Consider the following 26,721-nt stretch of genomic DNA (forward strand, 5'->3'; position numbering starts at 1 on the left):
TAGCTGGAAACTAATTGCAAAATTTATTCCAGGGCTGCGAGGGTTGGGGGGTTCTTAAGGGCACTTCTCATTTGGGGGCTGGGGGATCGCCAGCCTGGCCAGGGGCACGTGTTTCAGAAGACAGGGGCGGCGACTGAGACAGGGTGCTGGAAGGCGGGGGCAGGGATGCCCAGCGATCTGCAACTGGGCAAGCTGAGCACAAGCCGCGACAGCATCGTGAAAGCGGGACAGACCGTGGACGCCCGGCCTGGAGACGGAGGACACCGAGGCCGCTCCCTGGTGCCTGGCCCTGCAGAGGGTCTTTCGGGATGTAGGAGAGGAGTTGAGGTCCAGCTTCAAAGGTGTGCAGCAAGGAACCCAATGGGATGGGGCCAGTGAAAGACGGTTCATCAGCAATGTCCCTGACCTGAAGCCCCGTACACTCTCCCCCCAAGATCACCCCGATTCCCACTCACAGAGACTCTGAGCTCCCCACAGGCCATGTTGCTGTCCACCTAGTGGGGTAGAGGGACAGGCTCTTCTCTGGATTGGAGTGGGGCTCAGGAATAATGACCCAGCACCACCCCTGGGTACTCGGTATGAGGGTGTCTGGAGAGAAACCACGGGCTGTCCTTGGTCCTAGTACCCCCAGTCTCAGACCTCAGATCTGTCCCCTGCCCCTCCACATACATACCTTTCAAGGAGCACCTAAATTAAAATCAAATAACAAAACAAAACAAACTTCTTGACTACAGCCTTGCAGATAAATATCAGCCAGGAGGGCCAACTGTGAACAGGGCTAGAATGCCGATTGTGCCAAACCAAACTTCTCCTCTGGCGGGAGAGGGTTAGAAAGATGATTGTAGCAAAATACTTTTCAGATAACAACTGTCAAAGTTCTCCCCTGCAGACGTCAGATGGGGCAGAGGGTTTAGGGAGGAGGTCTTTTTGTCCTAACCAGTCTCCCAGTGTCCTCCAGGGCCCAACAGTCCCCTTGCCTAAGTTTGCAAACTCTGTTATCCTTAGTTTACAAAACAGAGGGCTTCCCTCCTGGTCTCCAGGAGGGTCTGGAGACCCTCTCCTCTCCCGCCCGCTGATGTCCACTTGACCTCTCTCTGCCTCTGCTCCCAGGAGAGGACGAAGGGATGACCTCTGACTCAAGGGACGTTGAGGCCCACCAGGGAATCCGAACCTCCTCCCTGGGCCTGGGATCCAGACTCCAGGACAGACAGCTGGGAGCAGGGGGAGGGAAGGAGTGGCTAGCAGCCACCTCCTTGGGGCACTCTGAGTAGCAGGCAAGTGCCAGCAGTGAGTGGGGACCACCTGCCCTCAGCCAGGCCCTGCTCACCCTCGCCCACCTTCCCAAACACGGGGCTTCCCAGAGCTGAGGGGCAGCGGCCTACGTGGTGGGGTCCTGGGTCAGCGTAATAAAAATAAACCACCTGGAGGCCGCGAGGGTGCTGCGACCTGCCCCCTGGCCCCGGCCCGGTCCCCCTCCCCCGCACTGGCCCGAGTTCAAGTCTGCTTGGCCTGCAGCATCTCGATGAGCAGGTTGTTTCGGGGCATCTCGTTGCCCAGGTGCTTGTGGTACAGGTACTCCTTGGCCTGCATGCTCAGCGCCCGCACCTCCACCAGGCACAGCAGCAGCTGCTGGAACTTGTCCCCACAGTGCGGGTAGTGGCACAGGGTGTAGTCGAGCAGGGCGGCGTTGGCCTTCTCCTGAGCCTCCTTCACCAGGCTGTGGTTGTTCAGGAACTTCACATCTGCAGAGGGAGGAGCCGATCACCAGTCCCGTCACATCACCGACACTGTCGCTGGCTTCACCCACACCAGCGTCCCTGCGATCACCAGAGACGTGGGCACTGCCACCACAGTCTCCCCATCACCGCCACGGTGCCATGCCCGCGGTTGGCAGACACCGGCACCAGCATCCCTGGTTTTCACCCACATGGTCCCTGCCGCCGTCAACTACCAAACCTCAGTCGTTCCTGCCACCACCAGGGTCGCCATCACCAGCGACACCTTGGTTGAACGCCACCACCAGCAGCAGTCACCACTGCTGACACCCCTGTGGTTGTCACATACTCGGCCACCGCTGGTCACCCAGCCACAAGCACCTGTCACTGCCGCTGCCGCCACTGTCATCACGCCCACCGCCACCACTGTCCTCGCGCCCACCGCCACCATCACCGAGACCATCGCCAACCTCCCCCGGTCCCTCCTCGGATCTGTCTTTGAACCTCTCGATTTCTTCACTGGCAAAAAGAGCACCAGTAGCATCTACTTCACAAGACGGCTGTGAGAGTTCAGGGAGCCTGTATCCAGAAAGTGCTCAGAGGAACAAGCGTCTGGTGCTTTCCCAAGGCTCCCTGGGTTACTGTCACTGTCACTCCTCCTCTCCCCACATCCGTGGCCAACACCATCCCCCACGGTCAAAACCATCCTGTCGCCATCGTCTCCAGGGAGTGACCATCCGCATCAGCACCCCACCACCATCATCACCCATCAGCACCATCCCAAGAGGCGAACTGTGAGTGGAGAGAGTGGCAGGCACACTGTTGATCCACCTTCTGACCCATCAAGAGGCTCCAGCATCCCAAGGAAATTCTCTCACGGGGCCATGGGGAGGGGGCCTTGGATGCTCACTGCAACAGTATTTACAGCGATGGGGAGGTGGCCCAGATGGCCGGGCGGGGGCTACACCCCCAGGAGTCCTGTGCAGTAGGCAGAAGTAATGGAGCAGACACAGCACTGAGCAAATGGACAAACCCTTAAAAGCCTGGGGCTGAGTGCGGGGAGAAAACAGAATAAAAACAAAAAAGGGAGATTCAGAATGAGATCTATAAGGGAACACCATCTTTGCTGCTGTTGCTTAGTTGCTAAGTCCTGTCTGATTCTTCTGTGGCCCCATGGACTATATTCCGCCAGGCTCCTCTGTCCGAGGGATTTTCCAGTCAAGAATACTGGAGTGGGTTTCCATTTCCTTTTCAAGGGATCTTCCTGACCCAGGAGTCAAACCCCTGTCTCCTGCATTGGCAGGTGGATTCTTTACTGCTGAGCCACTGGGGAAGCCCAAAAGCCATCTACATAACTTAAAAATGCTTGCAAAGGACTTCCCTGGTGGTCCAGTGGTTAAGACTCGGAGCTACCAACTTAGAGGCATGAGTTCGATCCCTGGTTGGGGAACTAAGAGCCCACATGCCGCCCAGTGCAGCCAAAAACAACAAAAACCAAAACAATAAAAAATGCTCGCACAGAAAACACGGACATTGTGTAAGAACAGGGACAAAACATAAAGGGACAATTGCCGATGGGAGGGACAGGTGGGTGGCTGGGTAGCTCTGTGTGGACCAGGGACAAAGGAGTGTGGTCCTGCCCAGAGGCCCAGTGAGGAGACAAAAATCAAGTGTCTCCAGTGTGAAATGGATGGTGGTTGAAATCCCAGCCCCACTGCTTAGAATTGGTGGCCCGCGCCCTATCCTCTCCTGACCTGAAGGCCTTCGTCCTCTATGAAAGGGGCCATGCCCACCTTGAGGCAGGGGAAGCTGCACAGGCGCCTGGCCCCCAGGGTGCCCATAGAGGGCCAGTTTCCTGTCACAGGAGCCCTCCTCAGCTCCTGGGCAGCATCTTCAGCTGGTGCCCTGGCTAGGGGCTACCGATCAGCAGGAACCCACAGATCCTGTCCGCATCCCTGACTCCTAGCCCCGTCTGGCCTGGGATGTGGCAGCCTGTGGTTCAGAAAACAGTCGTCCATCCACTTCCCCTCGGCTCCCACTGCTCGCAGCCCAGCCGCTGCGGGGGAGTCTGGAGCCCAGCATGCGCAGCCCTTGGCCCTTCTAATCCCTCTTAACACCCGCTGCGCCAGGAGGGCTGGATGCTCCTGGCAACCCTGATCCCCAGCCGCCCCCAGCGTGCCCGTCGAGGCCTGTGTTGTCCAAAGTCGGATTTAGGGAAATCCGAGCTGGACCTCGGGCGTATGGCAGGATCTGGGCACTCCCCCGCTCCAATCTTTCCCCCATGATATTCCCCTCCCCTCATATACTAAGTGAACCAGGGTCATGTTCTTCCTGGCCTCCCCAGAATTACCATTAGCCCATAAGGCACCTTTGTGCCAGTTATACAGAAGGTCCCCCGTACCTCACAGAAAGAAGGTGAGGGGCATGCAGGCTGGGTTTCAGGCTCTACCTTCCCCTGTCTAGGCGCCCTTGTTCAGTTAAACAACCTGTCCAACTGTACATGACTGTTCCCTAGCCTGGTCCTCTCCAGACTCACTCAAAGGTCATGGGAAGTCTCCCCACCTAACTAGCCTCCCTGGGGGCAAGAGGTGCCTACCAGTCCCATCCATTTCCCAATCTCTTTTCAACCCCATCTACCTTCAATCCCTACCATCCCCTGGGCTGGGCAATTCTCCAGTTAGTCTTCTGACAATTTACAATAGGAAGCTGGGGGTCCAGAGAAGGGTAGGGACCAGCTCAAGGCCACACAGAAGGCAAGGGGCCCAGAGGAAACAGGAGGGTGTGGGAAGGACTGGCCAAGATGCTGCAGTAGAGGCAGGAGTGGGAGGGGGCTGGGGAGGACCGGAGCCTCGGCTTTACCAGGATTTACTGTTCCCAGCAGCGGTGTGACAGGGACAGCAGGGCGGAGCACTGGGTGGGGAGGTGCAGGCAAGAACAGCTTTCAGGGACACACCCCTCCTGGCAGCTCTCAGCGGGCTGGAGACCCCACTGCCCCCCGAGGTGGACTGCAGGGCTGGGGGAGGGATGCACCGTCACTAATTGAGCCCCAGCCACCACAGTGCAAGACAGGAAAGTCGTTTTCCCAGCACCCACCGCACCTTCCCTGCCCACCTCCATCAGTTAATCCCTACAGACAGGAAGGCAGGCAGGAAAGGGTGTCCTTCACGCAGGTGTTAAGGACAGTGGAGTGTGCCTGGAGCGCGCAGTGGATACCAGAGCTGGGACTCGAACCCAGATCTCTCTGGCTCCCAAGCACTATGGGTAAGCAGGGGCGGGGTCGGGCCTCGACATGGGTTCCTGGGGGATTAGATGACATGATGACCTCATGTTCCATCCAACCCAGGAGTCCAGTCCAAGGACCACCCAGCCTGGGGCCCTTGGTTTCCCCAGGGAGACTTCTGGACTCCCCCTTGGAGGGGAGCATGATCAAGCTATGCCTCTTCTCCTAGCCCCCCTCTAAAGGGACTGCTCTGAAGATTCTCTGGGATGACCATGTGACAGAGCCTACATCCCTTTGGACAACACACCCTTCCTCCCTTAGTCACAAAAACCTGAAGATGTCCCCTCCTGTGTTGGGGGCTCAAATCCCAGCTCACCAGCTGGGTGACCGGGGGCAAGTCTCTTCCCCAGTCTGAGCCTCAGTTTCCCATCATCCGCACAATGGGGGCAAATTCAGCTCTGCATCTCAGGGCAGCCAAGAGCTGGACCTCATCTGCTGCCCCGCTATGAGCCCTGAGCCGCCGAAGGTTGGAGATGGGCCTGCTCAGCAGTCCCAGGGGTGGGTGGGTTGGGGGGGGGGGAGCTGGGAGATAGCACCCCCACCTCTGAGAGCAGCCCGCTAGCTCCGCGGAGCCGGGGGCCCCCAGGTTCTCAGAAAAGCCCCCTTTTCACGGTTTAATTGAATATTTGAATAATCCTTTCATTCCAGCGAGGCATAAAGAATGTTGTCCCAATAGCAGTGACTCAGGCAGGCGCCCCCGCGCACAATGGCCCCTCGAGTGGGGCTGCTATTCAGGCCGCCTTTTGTTGGCGCGAGCAGTGGGTAAATTGCAAACGCTTAAGGGAATGCTGCTGCCGCCGCCTCAATGCAAGTCAGGAAATCGAATGTTAGGTCAATCCATTAAGCTTCGATTAAGTCCTCTGCAGAACAATGCCAGCCGGGCCCATCTTCATAAACACCGTGATTGCCAGGAGAGAGGCACTAATTTTAATTAAACCTCCTTACCTGCCTTCGCGCCTGCCTGAGCCGGCTATTTAGACACCAAATGGCACCCTTCTGTGGAGGCAGGCGAGAAGGGGCCGCTGGGCGGAGGGGCAGGGTGGGAGGGCGGGGCGGTTGGAATGGGGGGACAGTCATCGCAAGGGTTCAAGCTGAGCAGCCCAGGGAGGCGCTGCCCCGGGGTGATGCTCAGCATGCCAGCTGAAGGGCGATGGGCAAGTGGCCACCCCTCTCTTGGTTCCCAGTTCCCTTGGGGACCCCGGTCTGGCTGTCTGGGTGGGATCCTGGGAGTAGCCCCCTCCCACCTTCCAGACTCAGGGCAAATCTTGCCCCTCATCTTGCCCAGATGTATCCGCTTCTCCCAGCCCCACATCCAACCTCTGGCAGGGTTCTGGGCTGCCGTAGGCATCCTTTTCCCATGCTGCAGTCAGAAGGACCTTTCCAAAACGCAAACTAGATCATGATTCTCCTGCTGCAGATTCTTCCCAGGGAAGCTTCAAGGTACTGGCCTGGCCTTCAAGGCCTTGCACAGCTCGGCCCCTGCCTGCCTCTCCAGGCTCCTCTTCACCCTCTCCCTGCCCCACAGCTACACCCGAGCTGTCAGGATTCTCCCCATCCCTCTGCACCAGCTATTCCTTCTGTCTGGAATGCCTTTGCTGCGGCTTGCTTTGTTTCTCCCAGAATACTCCTGCTCGTACAGCAAGGCCCAGTGCAGAGGGCCCTCCTCCAGGCAGATTTCCCCAATAGCCAAGCTATCGTTGGTTTCTCCTCTTGGGCCTAGCCCTGCTCACGCTGGACTGCTCAGACTCCTCCCCTAACCTAGAACCTGTCAGCCAGCAGCCTCTGTGGCTCCCTGGCTTCCTCTCACTGTGCACCCAGGAGCTCAGAAAAGCCTGGGTCATAGGTCTTCTCCCCTCAAAGCCCCAACATTCTGGCCCCCCACCCGGAGGGTCATTATCATGACCCAGGTCACTCCCCACAAAGAGTGAGATAAAGAGTGAGATAAAGATGGAGAGAGACTTATTCATGCATGCATTCACTTCCTTCCCTAGCTTGCATTGTTAGAGGCAAGATCCTGCCCCCACCCTCCACCATGGTTGCTCCTACCAAGCCCTGCAGCCTTGCAGACAAGCCCCCTCCAGCTACCAACCTGTTGTGCCAGAGTCAGGAAATCCAGCCTAGGCACCCAGGCCCCTGATCACAGCCTAAGCACAGGGCTTCCCCCAGTCAATACTCCACTAATCACCCCATTCCCAGCCTTTATCTTACCCTCTGCTTCCCCAGCTGCCCCGACTCTCGGGCAGGCACACACTTGCCAGACTGTGACTATGATGTCATTTCCCACAAAGACAACGTCTCTGTCCTGCCCTCTCTCCAGGTGACAAGGCATTCACTTCCCTCTGTTCCAACCTTCCATCCCATCTATACCTCTGCTAAAAGATGTATTCCCCCTAGCAAACTCCTACTCATCCTCCAAGACCCTGCTCAGATGTCCCCCTTCCAGGAAGCCTTCCAGGCAGATCCCTTGCTCCCCATCCCGGATTCCCCATCTCTTTGTCTCAGCCCTGATGGTGCTGGGCAAAGGTGTCTCCCAGACTGGGAGCTGCCTGAGAGCGGGGGCACAGCATCACTGGGCACAAGGAGGGCACTGGACATAGCTTGCTGGGTGAAGGAGGACAGAGGGAGGCTGACCTGATGAGAACCCAGAAGGAGGGTGGAGACGTGAGTGGCACAGGTTGGGCCAAGATCAGGAGGGCACAGGAGGCAGACACCAGACACTTGTGGAGCTGGGAGAACTGGTGGCCTGGGCTGCCTTCTGCCCCTGCCCGGCTTTTTTTTCCTCCTTGGCACTTACCACAGTCTTCCAGGTGACACATTTTACTAGTCATTTCACTAATTTGTATAGTTTACTAATCATATTATGCTTATTGTCTCATCTTCCCTTGAAGACAAGGATTTGGGTTTGTTTCTTTGTTTTTTTGAGTGAGTGAATGAAAAAATGAATGAATGGGCAAAGGGGTCTGGGCCTCAAAGACACCCCTGGAGCAGGGAATTAGGAAAAGCAGGGAACCTCAGGACGGGAACCAGGGGTCAGAAGCTCCTGAAATCACATGGGCATTTTCTGGGGGTGGCCTGGGCACTTCCCTAAGGCTTTCAGCCAAGAATTTACCAAATTCTCAGGAGAAGTCCTTATCCCATAAACGGCAAGTCTTAGACCTATCCTGGCCCTCTGTCCTCCCACACAGAGAAACTCAGGCCCAGAGACAAAGCAGGCCCTGGACCAGGTCCCCTCACAGCTTTATTCACGAAGGGAGGGGGCCTGGCTTCTTCGAGGACGCCCATCAGAGAACCGCTCCACCTTGGGGTCTCTTCGCCAGCCCCACCTCCACCCCACCACCTGTTATCCACCTGACCCCCAGGCCAGGCCTTGCTCAGCCCACTCACCGAGGCTGAAGAGAATGAGGAACTTGAGGCAGACGAACTCCTGGCGATCCAGCTGCAGCGCGTGCAGCTGCAGCACCAACTCCTGCGCCCGAAGCACCAGGCTGTGCAGCAGCGAGCCCGCCTGGGCGGCCACCGTGGTCAGCTCCACCTGGGCGGGCACAGGGCAGGGTCAGCGCCGCAAGGGGAGGGCGTGCAGGGCAGGCACTGGTCGGAGCCTGGGGGTCAGGGGTGCCCCGCCTAGGGGCGGGGCCAGGTGGGAAGGCCTCTCTTCAAGTCCCTGCTCCCCCGACCCCTCCCAGGCTCGTAGCTCTGCTCCCTGCATGGAGCTAAGACCCCCACGCAGCAGAGCTGACATCAGGCAGGTGGGTGCGGAGGGAGCGCTGAAGGGTCCTTCATGCACGAAGAGCGGCCGCCAGATCAGATCCCGTGGTGCAGCAGCTTGTGTGCTGTGAGGTGGCATCTGCAGTGAGTGCCAGCTTGTGCTGGGTGTGGGGGCGGGGGCAGGGTGGCTGTGCCCGCAAACACGTGGATGCGGCCCCATGACTGCCCCGGGGGGCCGCATATGGACACCTGGATGTGGCCACACCTCAGCTCACGTTCACACACATGCAGGGACACACTCACAGGGCGTGAACACACACACACACACACACACACACACACACACACTCTCTCCTATGGTCGCATCACAGGGTAACACACATACATCCACGCGCCGATGTATATGTTCTCACTGACATGGTGAGGGGCAGATCTCAACATCCACCCACTTATGTGTGTGGAGATATCTGCACAATAAAATACAGCCGCAGGGTGCACACACACAGTCCATGGCCTCAGAGACATCCACCCACCTGTTGGCAGGGGCCAGCACTCCTGCCTCTCACTCACTTCACGTGCACTCACAGGTGGCTAGCTTTCTGCTAGCCGTGGATGGCCTGAGACACCCAGGTGAGGACAGGGGATGAAGACAAAGGGCTTGGGGTGGAGGTAGGGGGTGGGGAGCAGGGCCGTAGTCTCCGATCTCCACCCCACCCCCACTCCAAGCACCTGTGAAACCCACTTCCCCTCTTGTATCCACGCCTCCCCCCGCCCCACACACACACCAGGAGTGATGCTCCCTCCTTAGGTTAGACCCTGGGCATCAGCCTCCCTTTCCTTCTTTCCCCTTCCCTCCATTTTCCCTCCACCCTGTCTCAGCCCCTCTTTGAATCATGCCCTCCCAGGTCCCAAGTGTTCTGAGCAGGGGGTGGCTACCTTCGTTTCCTCTTCACCACCCATCCTGCCATTTCCTCAAATACAACCTGGCTGTGAACTTCCCCACTTAAAACTCTTCTGATGCCCCCTGTTTGATTTCAGGAGCGAACCCAACCCCACCATGTCTCCCATCCTGGGGTGCCCAAATTCTGACTCTGAGCTCTTTGGGGCCCAGACCCCTTTGCCCATCCATCCATCTATCCATCCATTCAGGATTTAGAACCTGCAGGCCCCTAGCGAGCCCTCCAGCTTTATCTCGTACCTCATCTCAGCCCCACAGGGCGCCTCCCCTCCAGACCCTCCTCCTAGCGGCCCCCGGCAGCTCTGCAGCCCTAACCTGCCTCTCTGAGCTTGGCTCATGCAGCCGTCTCCTCTGCATGTGTGGAGGTGGGGACTGTCCCGCCACCCCTGTTGCTGCCCGACCAACCCTTATTCACTCTTTCACTACTCAGTGCCACCGCCACCTTCTCCCAGAGCCTTCCAGAGCTCTGAGCTGCTCCCCCAGAACAGGGCTCCCAGAGGCTGGCTCCTCTCCAGGTCAAAGCTAGGGCTGGTCAGAGGGAGGTCAGGCTGGTGGGCATCCCGTGAAGCTGGGGAAAGGGCTGATATTCAGCGGTGTCTAGGGCCAGCCCTGGAGAGGCCTAGGATCTCTTCTGGGCCCAGAATTCTGGAAGGGCATGGTTGGTGGGGGGGTGGGCGGGGGGCACAGTAGGGTCTGGTCACCTCCTGCCCTGTGACCAGCAGGATGCTGCCCTCCTTGCCATGCTGAATCTGACGGTAGATGTGGTCAAAAACCAGCAGCTCGCTCCAGCAGTTCTGCAGCAGTGTCATCTGGTCGGCCACCTGCAAGGAAGAGGCACACCGGGGTCCAGGGTCCAGTCCTGCTGGGGACCTTCCCCTCGCCCCTCTCCCGCCAGCTCTGAGTTCAGACGCTCAACGGTGCACGTGACCCGGGCAAGTTGCCCAGCCTCTGTGTCCAGTCTGCCCATCTGTCTTCCTCATCAAAGTAAGGCACAGGTCTGGCAAAATAATAAGAGGGTCCAGTGGAGGCACGCTGGACTTGGCTGGGCCTGGCTGCAGGCCATGGCTTTGCCTCTTACAAGCTGTATGATCTTAAGCAAATTCTGTCACCTTTGTGGGCCTCAGTTTTCTCATCTGGAAAGTAGGCAAAGTATTAGAAGGTGGTCCGGCACATATTAAGCCCTCAGTAAATGTTAGCGCATAATGTCACCGGAACGCTTTGTGAAGGATTCCTTCAAATGCAAGGGAAAATTAGTGTTAATTTTTCCTTCTGCCCATTTGGCCTGTGGTCACATGTCTAGCAGCCTCAACCACTCCAAAAGAAGCCATGTCAGAGGGCTTCCCCTGGGTCTTGTGCAGAACCTTCAAGCTCAAGCCTGCAGCCCAGCCCAGGGAATGAGCAGGTGGCTGGCAATGGTCTACATCGGAAGGAGGAACAGAAGGGTACACAGGGCCGATTCTGAGTCCCTAGGCTGTACTCGGGGACACTCAGTGTGAGGGCAGGGACAGTCTTCCAGCATGGCGATTGCCACACTCTAGCCTGACAGTGACAAGTGGGACTCAGGACCATGGGATGCCAGAACCAGAAGGACCCTCGAGGAACCCCAGCCTAAACTATTTCCAGATGAAGAATCTGCCACTCAGAGAGGGCAAGGGACTCTCCAGGAATCAGAGAGAAACAGAGCCAGGCCAGGGCCACGGCCAGCAGTCTTGGTCCTCAGCTCACAGCAGGGATGACATTGAACCCTTCTGGGTGTTCAGAACGGTGCTGGGTGCAGTGTGTCCTCCTGGGGCCACACAGTGCAGACTCCAGTCCTTCTCAGCATCTGTGGCTCATGGACCAGCCACCGTCTACACAGCGGGTACTCCCTGGGCACCTTCCGGGGCCATGCCCTGCAGTGAGTGCAAACTACAACATCGAGTCGCGTTGTTACAGCTCCACAAGTGTTTGTGGTAAGTACTGCTGTTATCCCCAATCTACGGAAAAAAGGGGGATTCGCTGGTGGCTCAGATGGTAAAGAATCTGCCTGCAATACGGGAGACCTGGGTTTAACACCTGGGTCGGGAAGATCCCCTGGGGGAAGGGAATGGCTACCCACTCCAGTATTCTTGCCTGGAGAATTTCATGTATAGAGAAGCCTGGAGGGCTACAGTCCATGGGGTCACAAAGAATTGGACAACAAGGAGAAAGGACATTGAGCTCAGAGAGATCAACTAACTTACCCAAGGTCACACAGCTCCTTCTGGTTCACTTGTGCTTTTAACCACTAGGTATGGAGCAAGCCCCACCCTTGCCACCCTTGAGTTCAGGGCATGTTCACTACTGCCCCCAGAAAGCCTCCCCCTCCTCCCAACTTGGCAACTACAACATCTCATGGTGCTATTCATGGCTCTTCTTCATATCTTCCCTGGTAACCTGTGGGATCTGCCAGCAGGATTGGTATCCAGCTCATCTCTGGGCCCCCAGAAGAGGGGTGTCAGTTTTGCTTGATGAACAAATATGTGTTCCTCAAGACATACACAGACAGCCCAGAGGAACCACCCTCAACCTGGAGGCCAGAGGCGTCCAGGCAGCCCCCGGCCTGTGGGGAACCGGCCCAGACCTGACCAACTGCCCAGCGGGGGGCGGGGCGTAGAAGCCCCTCTTCCCCTCTGCTCTGCTCTTCTCCTGGGGGTGGCCCTGGAGCCAGTCCTCAGACAGACAGGAGGAGAGAAAAGTGGACAAAGAACAAAGCAAGCTGCCGGACACACAGACAGGTTCCTCCCGGACTCGCCTGCCCAGCCCTTCCCAGCCCGCACAGCTGAGAAAAAGAGGAAGGGTCTGTCGCTACCCTGCTCTGCCTTCCCATCCTCCTGCCTCCCCTCACCTCCATGTCAAGAACCTACCACTCCCCGTCCTCTCCCAGCAGAACGTCCGTCCTAGAGCCTCATAACTGTCTGAACGAAAAAAAAAAACCCCCGGGCCGGGGGAACCCCAGGCTCAGGCAGAAGTAGCTCTGAATGGGAGAGGCCAGGAGAGACAGCAGGCGGGGGGCACCTGGCCTTATCTCACCTCAGGAAGTGGCCAGCCCCTGGAGCGCCTGCCCACCCCTTCCAAGGAGGGAGGCGAGGCTCAGCAAGCACCTCAACCAGGCCCCGTTCCCCATCACCTCCTGCTCAGGGAGTCACACTGGCCGTTTTGGCCAACCCAGATGGAGACAGAGGGTGTGCAGGGATGGGCTCTGCCCGCCCCACCTCCCCACCCACTGGGGCCCTCGAGAGCAGACACCCTTGTGGCTGAATTAAGGGAACAGAGGGTGGGGAGATGGAAGCACATGAGATAAGGGGGAGAATTAGGAGATAAGCTGTGTGAGCTTTGGGCAGAAAGCAGAAGGGGTCACAGTGACCTGGCTGGCCAAGCCCCGGGAGCAGACTCTGTACCCAGACCTCGGACCCCGGGAGTGGGGGCAGCCCTGCCACGGGGGTGGAAGGGGCGCAGGCAGAGAGATGCACTTTGGAGGCTGGGCGTCGGCGCCCTGTGCCTTCTGGTTCCCGCTTAGCCACACACTCGGCCCTGATTTCCTATTCTGAGAGATGGGAAAAATAAATCCTCCCTCTTTTGGTTACAGAAAACAGCGGTGTCAGTCGTGAGGGTTCCCAGGTGAGTTATTCCAGAGACACTGCCCACCTCGCCTGGGTTCCCCTACCCATCAGCTAAGCAGTTGCGCCTTCCAGACACTTCACTCTCACTTTGCCTAGATGGACACACAAAGATACCAAACACCAAACATTCCTCACACAGAGGAAAGCGCACACACACACACACACAAGCGCGCGCACACACACTCCCCCTTTCATTAAAAGGAAAACCACAGGGCCAGTTCCTCTCCACAGGAAAGCAGGTGGCGAAGAGGCTCATTTAAGTAAAGAGGGCTGGTCTTCACCTTCCATGGGCTTCTCCCTAAGCAAAAGGTTCTTCCTCTACCTTCGCCCTGGCAATCAGGACATTCGTAGTCTCAGCCCTGGGGTCCCTCATCAGCCGGGCCTGTCTGCTGGGCCCACCAGCCGCCCACCCCTTCTGCCAGTCCGCCACAAATCTTCCTGGAGCCTTGACACTTTGCAGCCTGCCTCAGAGACTGGGTATTTATGGGTGCTGAGATGACCTCCCTCCCAGCAGGCCCCCCTCTGGAGTCCCCTGGGGTCTGATCGGTCTGGCGGTCGAAGGCCAGCGGGCTCTGTAATTCTCCAGTGGCTGACAAGCCATGGGCTGGCCGTGGCGCTGTCCCGGCTGAGTGGTTGGCGGGCTGTCATTTGTCAGCCCAGGACTGACAGAGTTACTGTCACTTAAATGAAACTATATATCTAAGCAGTTAAATGTGTTGCCGATTGAGGGCCTCGGAGTAGGGCGTCAAGGGTGCACTGATGTCAAGATGGGTCATTAGGCGTTCTTGGCCCTCGTCTCCACCTCCCTGATTGCTATCTCGCGTCCTCCCAGCTGTCCCTCAGGGGGACTGTCCAGAGAGGCTGCCTGCCTGGGCCCTGCCCCCACTGAGCAGTGCGCACAGGTGAGTTTCTGCTACCTTGCAGGTACAAAGCTGCTTTGGAAGCACAGGGCAAGGTGGGCCCTGTCTTCTCTTAGAGCCCTAGCATGCTCAGAGGAGCATGGACACAATATATCTTTTCTCCTTCTTCCTGTCCTGGCCTGTCCGCCACCTGCAAGGTTAGATTCAGTGGGACAGCAGCAGGGGGTGAGGGAGAGAGCTGAGCCCCGACTCACTGAACACTTCCTGTGCACTGCACCCTGTGCTAAATTCTTTAACCTGCCCCTGCTCACCAAGCCCTTCCAACAGCCCTATGAGGTGGCCATTATGTCCACTGCCCCCTTTTCACAGACATGGAAAACTGAGGCCCAGAGGATAAAGTCACCAAAGGCACACAGCAGATGAGTGGCAATCTGGAGGCTACACACAGGCCTCCTTGCTTCCAGTCTGTGTTTCTAATCTCTGTGCCACATCATATTTAGCACAACGCAATTGCATGAGATGGAGCATCATGCAGAGACAGAGGGACATCAAAGCTGGGAAAGAGGATGGAGGAGGGGAAGCCCAAGAGGGCATCCGAAGCCCCCAGTATCAGCTCAGCAATGACCTCATGCCTTGCCCTGGGCAGCGAGATGTCATCAGCATCACAGGGGACTGAGTGGGTCTTTCTAGGGAGAGCTCCGGCTCTGTGGTGGGAGCCGGCCTTCCCTGGCTGGCTGTCCATCACCCACCACTGAAGGACCTACTCCTGGTTCAGGCTCTGCTTCCCGCCCTCCCTGCCTCTCCAGCCCTGCCTCAAGTACTGCCTGGGGTTCCCTGACGCGTGATGCCTTTCTGCATTTCTGCACCTGATGTTGTTCCCATTTCCTGGAACACCCTTAACCTTTTCAGACTGCTTTCTGGAGAGGGGCAGATCAAAGAAACCTCTCCTAACTTTCTAAGACAGAACCATTTGCTCTCCTACTGGGCTCCCTTGGCCCCTTTCTTTGGCTCTCAGAGACCTGGGCACCCCGTGCCCTGTGTTGGCGTTATCTATGTGCATGTCTGTCTCCTCCTCTGGCCTGCAGCCCCCTGGGTCCCATCCATTTCACTGTCCCCATGCACAGGCCACGGGTGGCCCCACTCTCAGAGCACCCTCTCTGCTGGCTGCTATGATGCGTCCTGCCCAGAGGTGAGAAATGAAGGGTCAAAGGGGAGAACAGAGTCACTCGGCTCCCCTCCCACTTTTCAACTTCCCTAGCTTTGGCTCTGCAAACACATCAGCCCAGGACTTATTGGACCAGTGGAAAAGAAGTTCCATATGGCTGATAAGAGGCCCTCTAAGGGCTGGGCTAGTACTTATCTGCAAGTCTCCTTTACAGAGGTTGGTAACCTGGGCTTGATTCAGAGACTCTGGGAAGGGGAAGCAGGAAGGTTTGGACCACAGAGAAGCCAGAAGCAGGAAAAAACACTCAGCAAAGCTGGGACAAAAGCCCTTCCCATCCTGCGTGAAAAACCCCTGAGAGACCAGGATGGCGGCCAGAGGAAGTGCCCTGCCCCTGGATCCAGGGTTCTGGAGGGCCAGGAAGGCTCCGTTCCTCCTCCCCTCTGCACTGGGGGCTCATGGGAGGCTTGGAGGGAAAGCTGGCAACCAATCCAAGGGTCTTGGGACCCTCATCCCCCACTCAGGGCCTCCAGGCATGAGTAGAAGGCAGATGGGACTGTTTGAGGCCCTGCCTCTTGTTCTGTCCATGAGGTCGGCCTAGAGAGGGGGCATGGGTGAGAAGTCCCACCCCACAGCAGACACGCGGCACATCCCCAGACCTCAGACACGACAGAGGCCCTCCATAGTAGAAGCAGAAGCCATCGCTGCCAACTCTTGACTCCCAGAGCAACCCAGGCCCCCGGCCCCACAGTGCCTCATGGGTGCACAGTGCCCAGCCTTCATCTCACCCCTCCCCCACCTCACGTCCAGCCCAGCCCCGGCAGGCAGTGCCCCCGGCCCATCCGGCCACATGCCCCTGGAGGAAGCCCAGGCCTGCGTGGCGTCAGCACTGACAATGCTGCTCAAGGCTGCAGTGGCTCCGCAGGGAGGGCAACAGGCCCTGCTGTTTACAGCCAGGCAGGCAGACCCGAGAGCTGCAGACAGCAACAGGCCTGGAGTAAAGGCCCATCGTGTCTTGGTCTAAGCCTGGGAGGATGGGCTTTGGCCAGGCTTGGGGGCCTCTGAGGTTGGCAGGACACCCTGGTCAGAGGGAGCCAGGGCACTAAAGGGGCAGCTCTCAGCCTTTGAGAGCTTCAAACCACTGGGCGGGATGAGTGGGATGTTCTTCCATGTCTGGCCTTAGTTTCTCCTGCTGCTTTTCTGCTTATTTTAGCCACAGGTATCCCAATCCAGGGGAATGGAAGACCTTGCAGCCAAAGTATCTGGAAGATGAGAGGTGGGCCCTGCCATCCCCTACTTATCCTGGCACCTAGCTCTCCCTGTACACGCACACACACACATTTACACCTAGGACCAACCACCATAGGGCTTCCCTTGTAGCTTAGTCGGTAAAGAGTCTGACTGCAATGCAGGAGACCTGGGTTCAACCTCTGGGTGGGGAAGATCCCCTGGAGAAGGAAATGGCAACCCACTCCAGTATTCTTGCCTGGAGAATCCCATGGACAGAGGAGTCTGGCAAGGCTATAGTCTAAGGGTCACAAGAGTCGGACACGACTGAGTGACTCAGCATAAGCACACCAACCACCATGCATGAGAAATGCGGGATAGTAAGATGTTTCACCTTAGGTAGGAAGGAGAAGCACCCCAAACTGAGATACTAACACCCCTTCTATGATATCTGAGGTTCGTGGGGAGTGGTGGCCTCTCCAAATGAGCGGACAGGAGGGCCTGGACTCTCTTCCTGATGCTGGGCTGGGACAGCCAGAGACAGCTTCCCCGGGACTCAGCTAGTCCTTTGGGAGAATCTAGAGAAAGAGAAGTGTCCAGAGAGTCGCAGACTGGGAGAGAGAGAGACTGAAGGGACTAGAGAGAGACAGGGAAACAGACAAATAGCACACCAGGGAGAGAGACAACAGAAAGAGGCAGAGATGAAAGAAGCAGAGGCCGTGGGAGATAGATACCCAGGAAACAGAGAAGGGGAAAGAGGGAGGGGTGAGTGGGGAGGAGGGAGAGGGGCAGGAATACTCCTCGCTTCCCCAGGGTGGCCTCCCTGTCCCCTGACACACCTGAAGCCAGTGGGTAGGCTAGTCCCACCCAAGGGGTGTCCAAGACTGAGACTTAGCTGAGAAGACACCCCAGATCCAGCGGCCAGCCAGGTGGGAGGAGGGACTCACCTCCAGCTCCTTGAAGACCATGCACCTGCGTGCCCAGTCCACGATGGAGATGAAGGTCTGGTCGGCCATCCTGCACAGGAGGCTGAAGGGCGCAGGCTGGTCGGGGCGGCCTTTGGCCGGTTCCTGCAGGCAGCCCACGATGCGTGCCCGCACTTGGTCCTCATCTGGCTCCAGCTGCAGCAGCTGGAGGATAAGCTCGGGCACACCAGGCCCCCCCGAGAAGGGCTCTGGGTAGCCGTAGGGTGGCCCGGGCTGTGGGGGGCTGGCATAGGGCTCTGGGTACTCAGACTTGATGGCGCGGCCAGGGAAGGCAGGGTAGAGGTAGCCAGCCAGTGGCCCGTGGGCGCTGGGCACAGCCATAGGCAACGCTGGGGCCCCAAAGTCGCCCAGTGGCCCAGCTGGTGGACCTGAGGCCAGGCCCTTGGGCTCAGATGCATGCAGGCCATGGGGCAGCATGTAGTCCGGTGGGGGAGGGGGCGGCGGGGGCACCCCCACTGGGGGGCCTGTCTCCAGCTTGAAGCCATTGGCTCGAATCTGTGCCTTCTTCTGCTGCTTCAGGGCCCGGTCCCGCTTGTACATGGGCCCAAACTTGTTCCGGCCGCCTCGCATGCGGTCAGCGCGCACAGCTGTGGGCAGAGGCAGAGGGGGGCAGGCTCATCCCCTCCAGGCCACCCTCCCTACCACTCCACTCACAACTCTTTCCCAAACGGATCTGATTGGGCCTCTCCCCAGCTCCGCACCTCTCATGGCTCCTCCGGTGCCCTTAACCTGCCATTCACAAGAGTCAATCCCCTAACCTGGCATTCAAGGCCCTGGTGCCCTTGCCACGTTGTCTACCCCTCACGAGCCCCAGTCTCCTTTCCTTTCCACCTTACTATCTCTCTGCATCTCTGCTTGGCGTGTCCCCAACCCTGCCTGTGATATTCCTTCTGTCTCAAAGCCTTTCCATCTCTGGTGCTTTACTAAACACCCAAAGTGTTCTGGGTTCACAGGCAGCATCCTCTTCTTACCCAGATGTCTGGCCTCTCATCCCACTGAGTGCTATCATACACAGGCTGAGAACTTCCAGGGGCCCAGCAATGGGCTCAAGTGCCCAGCACAGGGCCTGGCAGGGAGGTGGAGACGGGAAGTGGGCTCTGGTCAGCCTCATTCCCAGGTGGGTTCCCAGGGTCCAGCTGCTTCTTGACTGTCTGCCTACCTCTGTTGAACCCCTGTTGCAAAATGACTCAGGCTTCCTCTGCTGCCTTCAAATTTGAAGCTGAGTTAAGGGCTGGCTGGGGCTCTGGGCTGGGGGAAGGGACCTCCCTTGCTGACCAGATGTCCCTCCGCCTGGCCAAGAATGTGTCACCAGCTGGACCCAACAGGTGTATTTCTGCAGCCGAAGTGTGGCCCCTGCCCCTGCTCAGACAGGACCCCACCCTGAGCTCCCAGAGAAGGGAGAGGACAGGAGAGAGAGGCCAGTGCTCAGCAAGGAGGGTGTCCCGGGGCCCACCCGGCCAATCTTCCTGCCTTGGGAATGGGCAGCCCTGCTCCACTCCCTCTGGCCCAGGAGCTGGGGACCTGGGCTCTGGGGGCAGGACAGGATATCCCCCTTCCATCGGGAGTCCTTCCTCTAGGTGGCAGGACTTTTGGCCCCGGCAGCTTTCAGAGCCACCAGGGGCCTTCTACATCGTTTAAAAACTTTAACCAACAGCTGCCTGCTCGGCGCACAGCCCGGCTGGGGCCAGCAGGGTAGAAGCCTATGACTGTCCACCCTCAAAGAACGTGAGTCTTTCCTGCTGAAGCGTTTTTCCTCCCCTCTGGACAGACAGTTAGGGGTGGGGGTGGGGAGACAAGGATGGGCCTGGGTTCTCTGGGAGCACTTGGTCCCCACTGCCCAGCTCTCTAGGGCCTGGCTAGGGACCTGCTGAGTGAATGAACTGAGTGAACCTTCTGGCTGGATGAACGGACAAAGAGATGAGTGGTCTGGGTGAGTGAGGGCTGCACAGTGATGCTGGATGGATAATAACATCAGTAAGGATAACAATAACAGCTAACCTGTTGAGCATTTTCTACATTTCAGGTACCATGCTAGGAGCTTTTCATACAATTCTCTCACTAGCTCAAGGAGGAAGGTACTACTGAAAAGCCCCTTCCCTTGTGGTAAAGAATCCCCCTGCAATGCGGGAGACCTGGGTTTGATCCCTGGGTTGGGAAGATCCCCTGGAGAAGGGAAAGGCTACTTTCCTTTCTCCAGTATACTGGCCTGGAGAATTCCATGAACTATATAGTCCATGGGGTCACAAAGAGTTGGACAGGACTGAGCAACCTTCACTTTCACTTCACATGGGGTGTCTGCAGCTCAGAGGTTAAGGGACTTGCCCAATGTCACCCAGCCTGTAAGTGATGGCACTGGGACTTAAACTCCAGTAAAGGTACTGAAAACCTTGACTCTGGCTTGGTGTTGGATGTCAGTGGGGGTGTTACAGAACTCACAGAGGGAGGAGCTCTGTGGGGCTCTGCTCCCAAGGGCTGGGGAGAGGGTCCTCTTTCTGGGGTTCACTTTTGGATACTTCCCAACCCCACCCCAGGCTGGTCCTATGCGCATCCCTTCAGCCAAACCGGCATCGGTTCTCACCCCTCCCCCATAGGGAGGATCGGCCCTGATTTCACGTGAAGGACTAACTGCCTGGCCTCAGAAACATCAAGAAGACCTATGGTACCCTCCCCTCACCCCTTCTCCCATCTCCACCCCCTGCCCTCTCGCCGTCAGAGGTCAGGGGTAGGAGGCACGGCACTCGCACCTTCCAGGCGCATCCCCACCGTCAGGCACTTCTGGAAGCGGCAGAAGGGACAGCGCTTGCGCTGAGTCTTGTCGATCTTGCAGCTCTGGCTCTCGGTGCACGTGTAGTGCTTGTTGTTCTGCACCGTGCGCTTGAAGAAGCCCTGGGAGAGAGGGGAGTCAGCGCAAGAGGGGGACAGGCTCTGTCTCCCCTTCCCTGCACCTCCCAGCCGGGCCTTCCGCCGCGTCCCCGCTCGTGGCTCACCCGCCGCCGCCGTTCGCGCCTGTCCCCTGCCGACCAGCTGCCCGCTCACCTTGCAGCTCTCGCATGTGAGCAGCCCGTAGTGGTAGCCGGACACCTTGTCCCCACACACGGGGCACAGCTCGTCCAGGTCCTCGTCGTACGAATAGTCCATGCCCACGGCGTCCGCCTGTGGAAGGAGGAGAGGTTCATGGCAGGGCTGGACGGCCGCTGGTGGTGCGGGGGGACCTGGGCGGGGTGGGTCCTGCGTCCCCGCGGCCGCGCGCCCCTCGGCGCCCTGCTTACGGGCCGGCCCCTGGGCCCCACTGCAGCGCCGGTGGTCAAGGACGCCTGTTGCAGGCCCCCAATGAGAGCGCCCTGAGCAGCCGACAGCAGCACATGTGTCCGGAGCAGCTCCCGTGCGTGCGGGGCCCTTGCTGGCCCTGTGTCCGCGCTCCTGCCGCGCCCTCTCCCCACCCTCCCAGGGGCTCCTCCTGAGTGGCCCCCCACCGCCGCCGATCTGGGACTGTCAGATTAAATGCGCTTTGATCCGGATTCGTTCATTTAAGAACAAAACCCCGATTCTGAGAAAACGCGATGAGCTCGCCAGCCGGGGAGATGCCATTGAACCCCGGGTGGAATGGGGCCCAAGCGTTCTGGGGATCGGATGGGGACGAGGGAGACAGAGGCAGAGTCTGGGAGACCCAGAGATGGGCAAAAAAGAGAGCGAGAGACACCGACCGTGGCTACTTAACTGAGAGAGTACCCCCGGGACGACGGAGACAACGAAAATCCGAGAGTGACAGAGAGGCATTGATGCAGAGTCAGAAAACCTGAGGGAGACAAGAAAGGTGAAGAGACAGCGAGACAGAGGTAGAGACAGAGAGCAGTGGAGATAGAGAGATGAGAGAACGAAAGAGACACACACAGAGGGCAGAAAAAGAGAGATCGGAGACACTGGGGAACAGAGGCCCGGAGAGAAAACCTCGGAGAGACAGCTGCAAAGCCAGAGACACAGTTGTAGATGAAAGATAGACCAAGACACCGGAGAGACAAGAGAAACCTGGGAGATACCCAGGCAGAGAGACAGAGACACTGAGAGAAAACCTGGAGAGACGGAGGAGCCCGGCCAGGGGTTCGGGGACGGGGTTAGCGGTCGGACCCCGGCCCGGAGCTCAGAGGCGCGGCCCGGCAGAGTCGGACCCGGACAGGCGCTCGAGCTGAGAGGCGGACAACGACGGCACCCGGGAAGAGAGCCCGAAATCGCGGAGCTGCCAGGCCCCCAGGCCAGGAGAGACAAAGCCCGTGGGCGGCAGCCACCGACACCGAGACCGAGGCCGTGCCACCGAGACGGGGACGTCGGGCGGAGACCGGAGAGGTGGGCGCAGCGGGGACAGCGGGCGCCGGGCGTGGAGCTGCAAGCCGGGCGCGAGGCGCAGAGACCTCGGACGGAGACCCCGCGGGCCCCGAGAAAGAGGCCGAGCCCGAGGCGGGGGAGCGACCTCGGGCGGAGAGTCGAAGTCCCCAGGAGGGAAGCGCGCGGAGCCTCGATGGATCCGGCCAGCGCAAAGGGGCGCGACGGCGGCTACAGCCCGCCCGGCGCCCACCTGGCGGCTCCTGCGAGCAGCAGCGCCCCGCGTCCGGCCACCGCGAGCCCCGCACCTCCTGGCCGCGCCGCCGCCGCCGGCGATGAGCCGCACCCGGGCGCAGCGCCGCCCGCCCGCGATGACGGCCGCTCGGGCCGGGGGCGGGGAGGCGGGGGCTCGGGGCTGGCGGCGCGGGGCCTCGGCGCTTCCCCACCCCGCCTCCCCGCCCCCGCCGCCTCCAGGGCCGCTCCGAGGCGCACCTGGGACCCGGGCCCCTCCACTGCCAGTGCGCGCTGCGCGAACCCGCCGCGCCGAGACCAAGGGCCGGCCCCTCTATATGGGCTCTTGCGGTATTCGGGGGCGGAGGCCCGGCCCGCGCCCTCCAACGCCACCGAGACGGGTTCGTGTCTTTCCTCTCACCGTCTCGGACTCCCATCCCCATCCCGGCCCCCGGAGCCCGGGCGCCCGGGAATCTGAGCAGGTGCTGGGCGCCTGGGAGCCTTGGGCCACCCTCCTGTGGTGAAAGGAGGCGAGTCCCTGTTTGCAAATCCTGCTTAGTCTTGGTGAGGGCCACGCTGGGGGCGCTGGCCGTTTTGCAGCATGGAAACAGGTAGGGCAAACGTAGGGGACCATGGCCAAGATACCGGCTCAAGGCTAGAAACTGAGTCCCCACCCCACCCCCACCCAGGCACGTTTTCTCAATGGAGATTTAAGCAAATCTCCCAGCCCTAGTTTCCTCATCCGTAAAGTGGGAGTGATGCCTGGACTTTAAGGGTGGCCGTGCGGATGAACGGAAGCAGTGTTGGCAAAACACACGCCTGGCACTGCGGAATCGCTGAAAGCATCCAGATGGGAGATCTGGGTCAAATTCTTCTCCTTGAGCTTCGGTTTGCTTGGCTGGAAATGGGAGTCGTAGTAATTTCACCCTGAGAGTTTTCCGAGGTCTGGTGAGGACTCAAAACCACCGAGGGCGTGGGAGCTGGGAGAATAGAACCCAGGGGCAGGAGAAATCTCTCTCCAGTCCAGTTCTGCGCTCTTACTTGGGCTGGGAGCAGGGCAAGAGAGTGCCCGGCAGCCCTAGGAACAAAAGTGTCCTAGGGACCTCGAGCCGAAGGGCTGAGCCATTGCTCTGAGCTGGAGGGGGTGGGGGTGGGGGGAATCTATTCAGTCACTCTCATTTTTCAAATGTAAAAAATTGAGACCTGAAAGAGGAAGGTGCCCGCTTGCATCCTGCCCCTGCCCCCTCGGGGCACCTAGGGTCCAAGAAAGTGTTGCAAACAACGAAGCCAAAAAGGCATGATCTTCAAGCGGGCAAATACCACAATTAGGCATTTGCAGCTTCGCAGCCGCCCAAAAGGCTCATATGTGAAGGCTCAGACCCTTGGCTGCGGTCAGCTTCGTCTGGGCCTGTGCCCCGAGGCCTCTGGCTTTAGCTGGAGCTGGCGCCTTGGTCCTGCGAGCCAAGGCCTCAAGACACCACGCAGACCACCTCCCTTCTCGCTCACCCAGCTGATGAAGGACAGATGCTGCGGCCGACTTGTGAGGCAAGCTCGGACAGGTCACTTGGCTTCTCTGAGCCTCAATTTCTCCATATATAAAATGGAAAAGGTAGGCCCTACAGAAGAGAGTCTGTGGTTTCCGTGGGAGTCCATGGACCGGTCTTGGTGAGGAGGGAGGAAAGAGCGTTATTGCAGACCTCTCCACCCGCTACCCTAAACCCCTGAGAAACCAGAGTGTCTGCAGGAGCTGGGGCGTGGGGGCCGCTGCCACTCAACGGTCAGGGAGGGGCCCTCAGAAAGTGGCAACCAGGAGCAGCAGAGAGGGAAGGGGGTTGAGGGGGAGGGCTGGGCTGGGGAATCCCGTCAGCTCCTCTGGGATGGAGCCCACGGGGGTCTCCTAGACCTTGTTGAGCAGGACTCAGGCAGTGTAAGCACAGGCCTGAGCTGGGGACCCAGGTGGGGTGGGGCCTGGGCTCTGAGCCAGTTCTCTCCTTCCCCTTCCCCTTAGATCCCCTCTCCCAGAGGTTCCATGGTCACTGGCTGGGAGCCCTTGTGTTGACCCTCCAGGCTTCATTGCACCCACTCCTCACAGCCCCAGGTTCTAGCTGGGGAATCACAGGCCCTCACCCACCTACCCAGGGAAGCAAATTCAGACCTGGCCCAGCCACAGAACCCAGAACTGGGACTGACAGATGGATACTAGAGACAGACGACTGAATCCACACAGAGACTCAGAGACATCCGCAGAGACAGCACAGAGTCACAGGCAGGGAGACGCAGAGAGACCAAAGACAGACCCAGGGACCATGGACGTACATCCAGGCTATGAGGCTTGGGCCAACGCAGTCCTGGGGACACCCGGCCACCCGGGGACAGCAGGACACCCCACAGATCCCCGTAGGCCCAGCTCCTCCCAACAGCCAGCCAGGGAAAAGAAGGGGTAGTGTGGTAGGAGGGCAGGTCTGGGGAGATCCCCGGCCCCTTTCCTGCCCAGAGGAGCGGGCACCAGTCACTCAGCAGAGCAGGCAGTGGCCGGCCCAGGCCGCAGGGAGGCACTGAGGAGGGAGGCTGGCCATTAGAGGCCTGGGCCCAGGCCCTCACTTACGGAGCAGAAGGCGAGCTCACACGCTGGATGAGGGTGGCCAGTGGGCACCGGGGGTCCGAGGGGAAGCTCCAGTGGCCCAGGTGGGGCGGTGGTGACCGTGGGCACACGGAAACTTCTTTACGCCACGGCGGGCGGCGGGCGGACAGTAGGCTGGCCCTGTCCGTCCGTCCTCCTCCTCCTCCCCGCCCTGGGTGGGGGGGCCACCGGAGGCCCAATTGGTCTCTGCCCCCACGTGACTCTGCAGGCCTCTCTCCTTCTTTGTTGGTGTTTCTCTTCATTTAGGTCTATTTTTTTTTTTTTTTTTTCTTCTCCTAAAAGAAAAAAAAAATACTCCTATCTATCTCGGGGCCGCGGATGGGGGCGGAGGCCAAGGCACTCTGGAGGCCTTGGCCAGCTGGCTGTTCCAGGCCGCTGTGGCAGTGCAGAGGCAGGGACCCCACGTAGGCGGGTAGGCAGCCCCGCTTGTTAGCGACTGGGTGGGAGTGGGGCCTGATTTATGGGCAGCTCCCCCACCCAGCCTGCAGCCCGGCCTCTCTCCCCTTGAATGGCTACCTCCCTGGGGCCTGGCCCAGCGGGGTCCGGCCTGGCCCAGACATGTGAGGGGAGTCAGGTTGGGCTGGCGTGGAGGCAGGATCACGGATGACTCGACCAGGTGGCCCTGCTGCTTTGGCCTGGTCTTTTTACTCTTTCAGAAGATGAAGAAAGAGGGGATGAAAGGCAAGCAGGTGAGCTGACTGAACACCTCTCGTGTGTACAATTTAGTCAACGTTGGCTACTCTGGATGTCACCATCCACAGAGGGCTGCTGATAGTCCCGGTCAACAGCTGGGGAAGTTGAGGTTGGGCTGAGACTGCCTGTAGGGCCAGGTGGTTGGTTACAGTGGCTCCAGGGATAGGACAAGTGGGTAACTAGACCAGGATAAATAGGGCAGAGCAGAGGGAAGGGATTTTTTTTAAGAAGGTCAGGCCTCCCCATGCAGCTGAGGGTGTCGTCCAATCTCCAGACCCAGACAGGTCCCAGAGGTCCCAGTTGGTCTGCTCTGTGCCCCTCCCATGCATGCCTCACTCTTTTGTGTATTCCTTCATTTGTCTCACATTCACTGAGGGCACACGACATGCCAAGCACTGGTCTAGGCACTGGAGGAAAGGGAAAGAAAGAAGTCTCTGTCCTCAGAGAATTTACCTCCCAGCCTTTTGTCTTAGGGGGTGGGGAGGGGGCACAGGGGACCATGGAGCAATAACTGGGGAATCCACACACAACCCTTTTCATTTGCGGAAACAGACAAATCACGTAGAACACTTCACTCATCTGGCTTGGAAATGATAAGGGTTTTTCTGTATGACTAAAGCCAACTATATATATATATATATTTTTTTTTTTTGTAAGCAATTTTTTTCTGGGTTTTTTTTTTGACACACCCCAAGTCACATGGTATCTTAGTTCACTGACCAGGGATTGAACCACCGCCACCTGCAGGAGAAGTACCGTGTCTTAACCACTGGACCACCGGTGATGGTTTAGTCGCTAAGTTGTGTCCAACTCTTGTGACCCCGTGGACTGTAGTCTGCCAGACTCCTCTGTCCATGGGATTCTCCAGGCAAGAATACTGGAGTGGGTTGCCATTTCTTTCTCCAGGGGATCTTCCCGACCCAGGAATTGAACCCAGGTCTCCTGCACTGCAGACAGATTCTTTACCAACTGAGCTACAAGGGAAGTCCTTAAAGCCAACTATATTTAAAACCTAGTGTGTCTTCCTCAATATGCCATGTAAAACATTGTCCCCCAGTTTTATTGAGAAATAATTAACACACACCATTGTATAAGTTTAAGGCATACAGCACGATGATCTGATTTACATATTGCATTAATCATATTATGAAATGATTAATGCAATAAGACATTTTATTGTGAAAATATACACAGGACAAAACGTTTACCGACAATCATAACTGATTCTGTTGATCCAATATACTCTAATTGTACTGTGATATAATTTGCAACTTATTCCCCAATGTGCATGACCTCATAATTATG

General features: G+C 58.4%; 1 protein-coding gene across 3 annotated transcripts; it reads right to left on the bottom strand.

Moving 5' to 3' along the window:
* On the bottom strand, window positions 1-24,879 carry NR5A1 (nuclear receptor subfamily 5 group A member 1). 3 transcript variants are annotated; one of them, XM_019970818.2, is made up of 7 exons: window positions 24,688-24,879; window positions 20,571-20,687; window positions 20,279-20,420; window positions 17,496-18,121; window positions 10,360-10,479; window positions 8,380-8,527; window positions 1-1,742 (listed from the first exon to the last, which is right to left on the bottom strand). In XM_019970818.2, the coding sequence occupies exons 2-7, from the start codon at window positions 20,670-20,672 to the stop codon at window positions 1,495-1,497; spliced, it is 1,386 nt and encodes a 461-aa protein (XP_019826377.1). In that variant the 5' UTR covers window positions 20,673-20,687; window positions 24,688-24,879; the 3' UTR covers window positions 1-1,494. The 3 variants fall into 3 exon arrangements, with proteins under 3 accessions (XP_019826377.1, XP_070655318.1, XP_070655317.1); XM_070799217.1 differs by lacking the exon at window positions 24,688-24,879 and adding an exon at window positions 22,344-22,453; XM_070799216.1 differs by lacking the exon at window positions 24,688-24,879 and adding an exon at window positions 22,105-22,188.
* Window positions 24,880-26,721: the final 1,842 nt, after the last annotated feature.

Source organism: Bos indicus, chromosome 11, assembly GCF_029378745.1.
Source record: "Bos indicus isolate NIAB-ARS_2022 breed Sahiwal x Tharparkar chromosome 11, NIAB-ARS_B.indTharparkar_mat_pri_1.0, whole genome shotgun sequence".
Lineage (NCBI taxonomy): Eukaryota > Metazoa > Chordata > Mammalia > Artiodactyla > Bovidae > Bos > Bos indicus.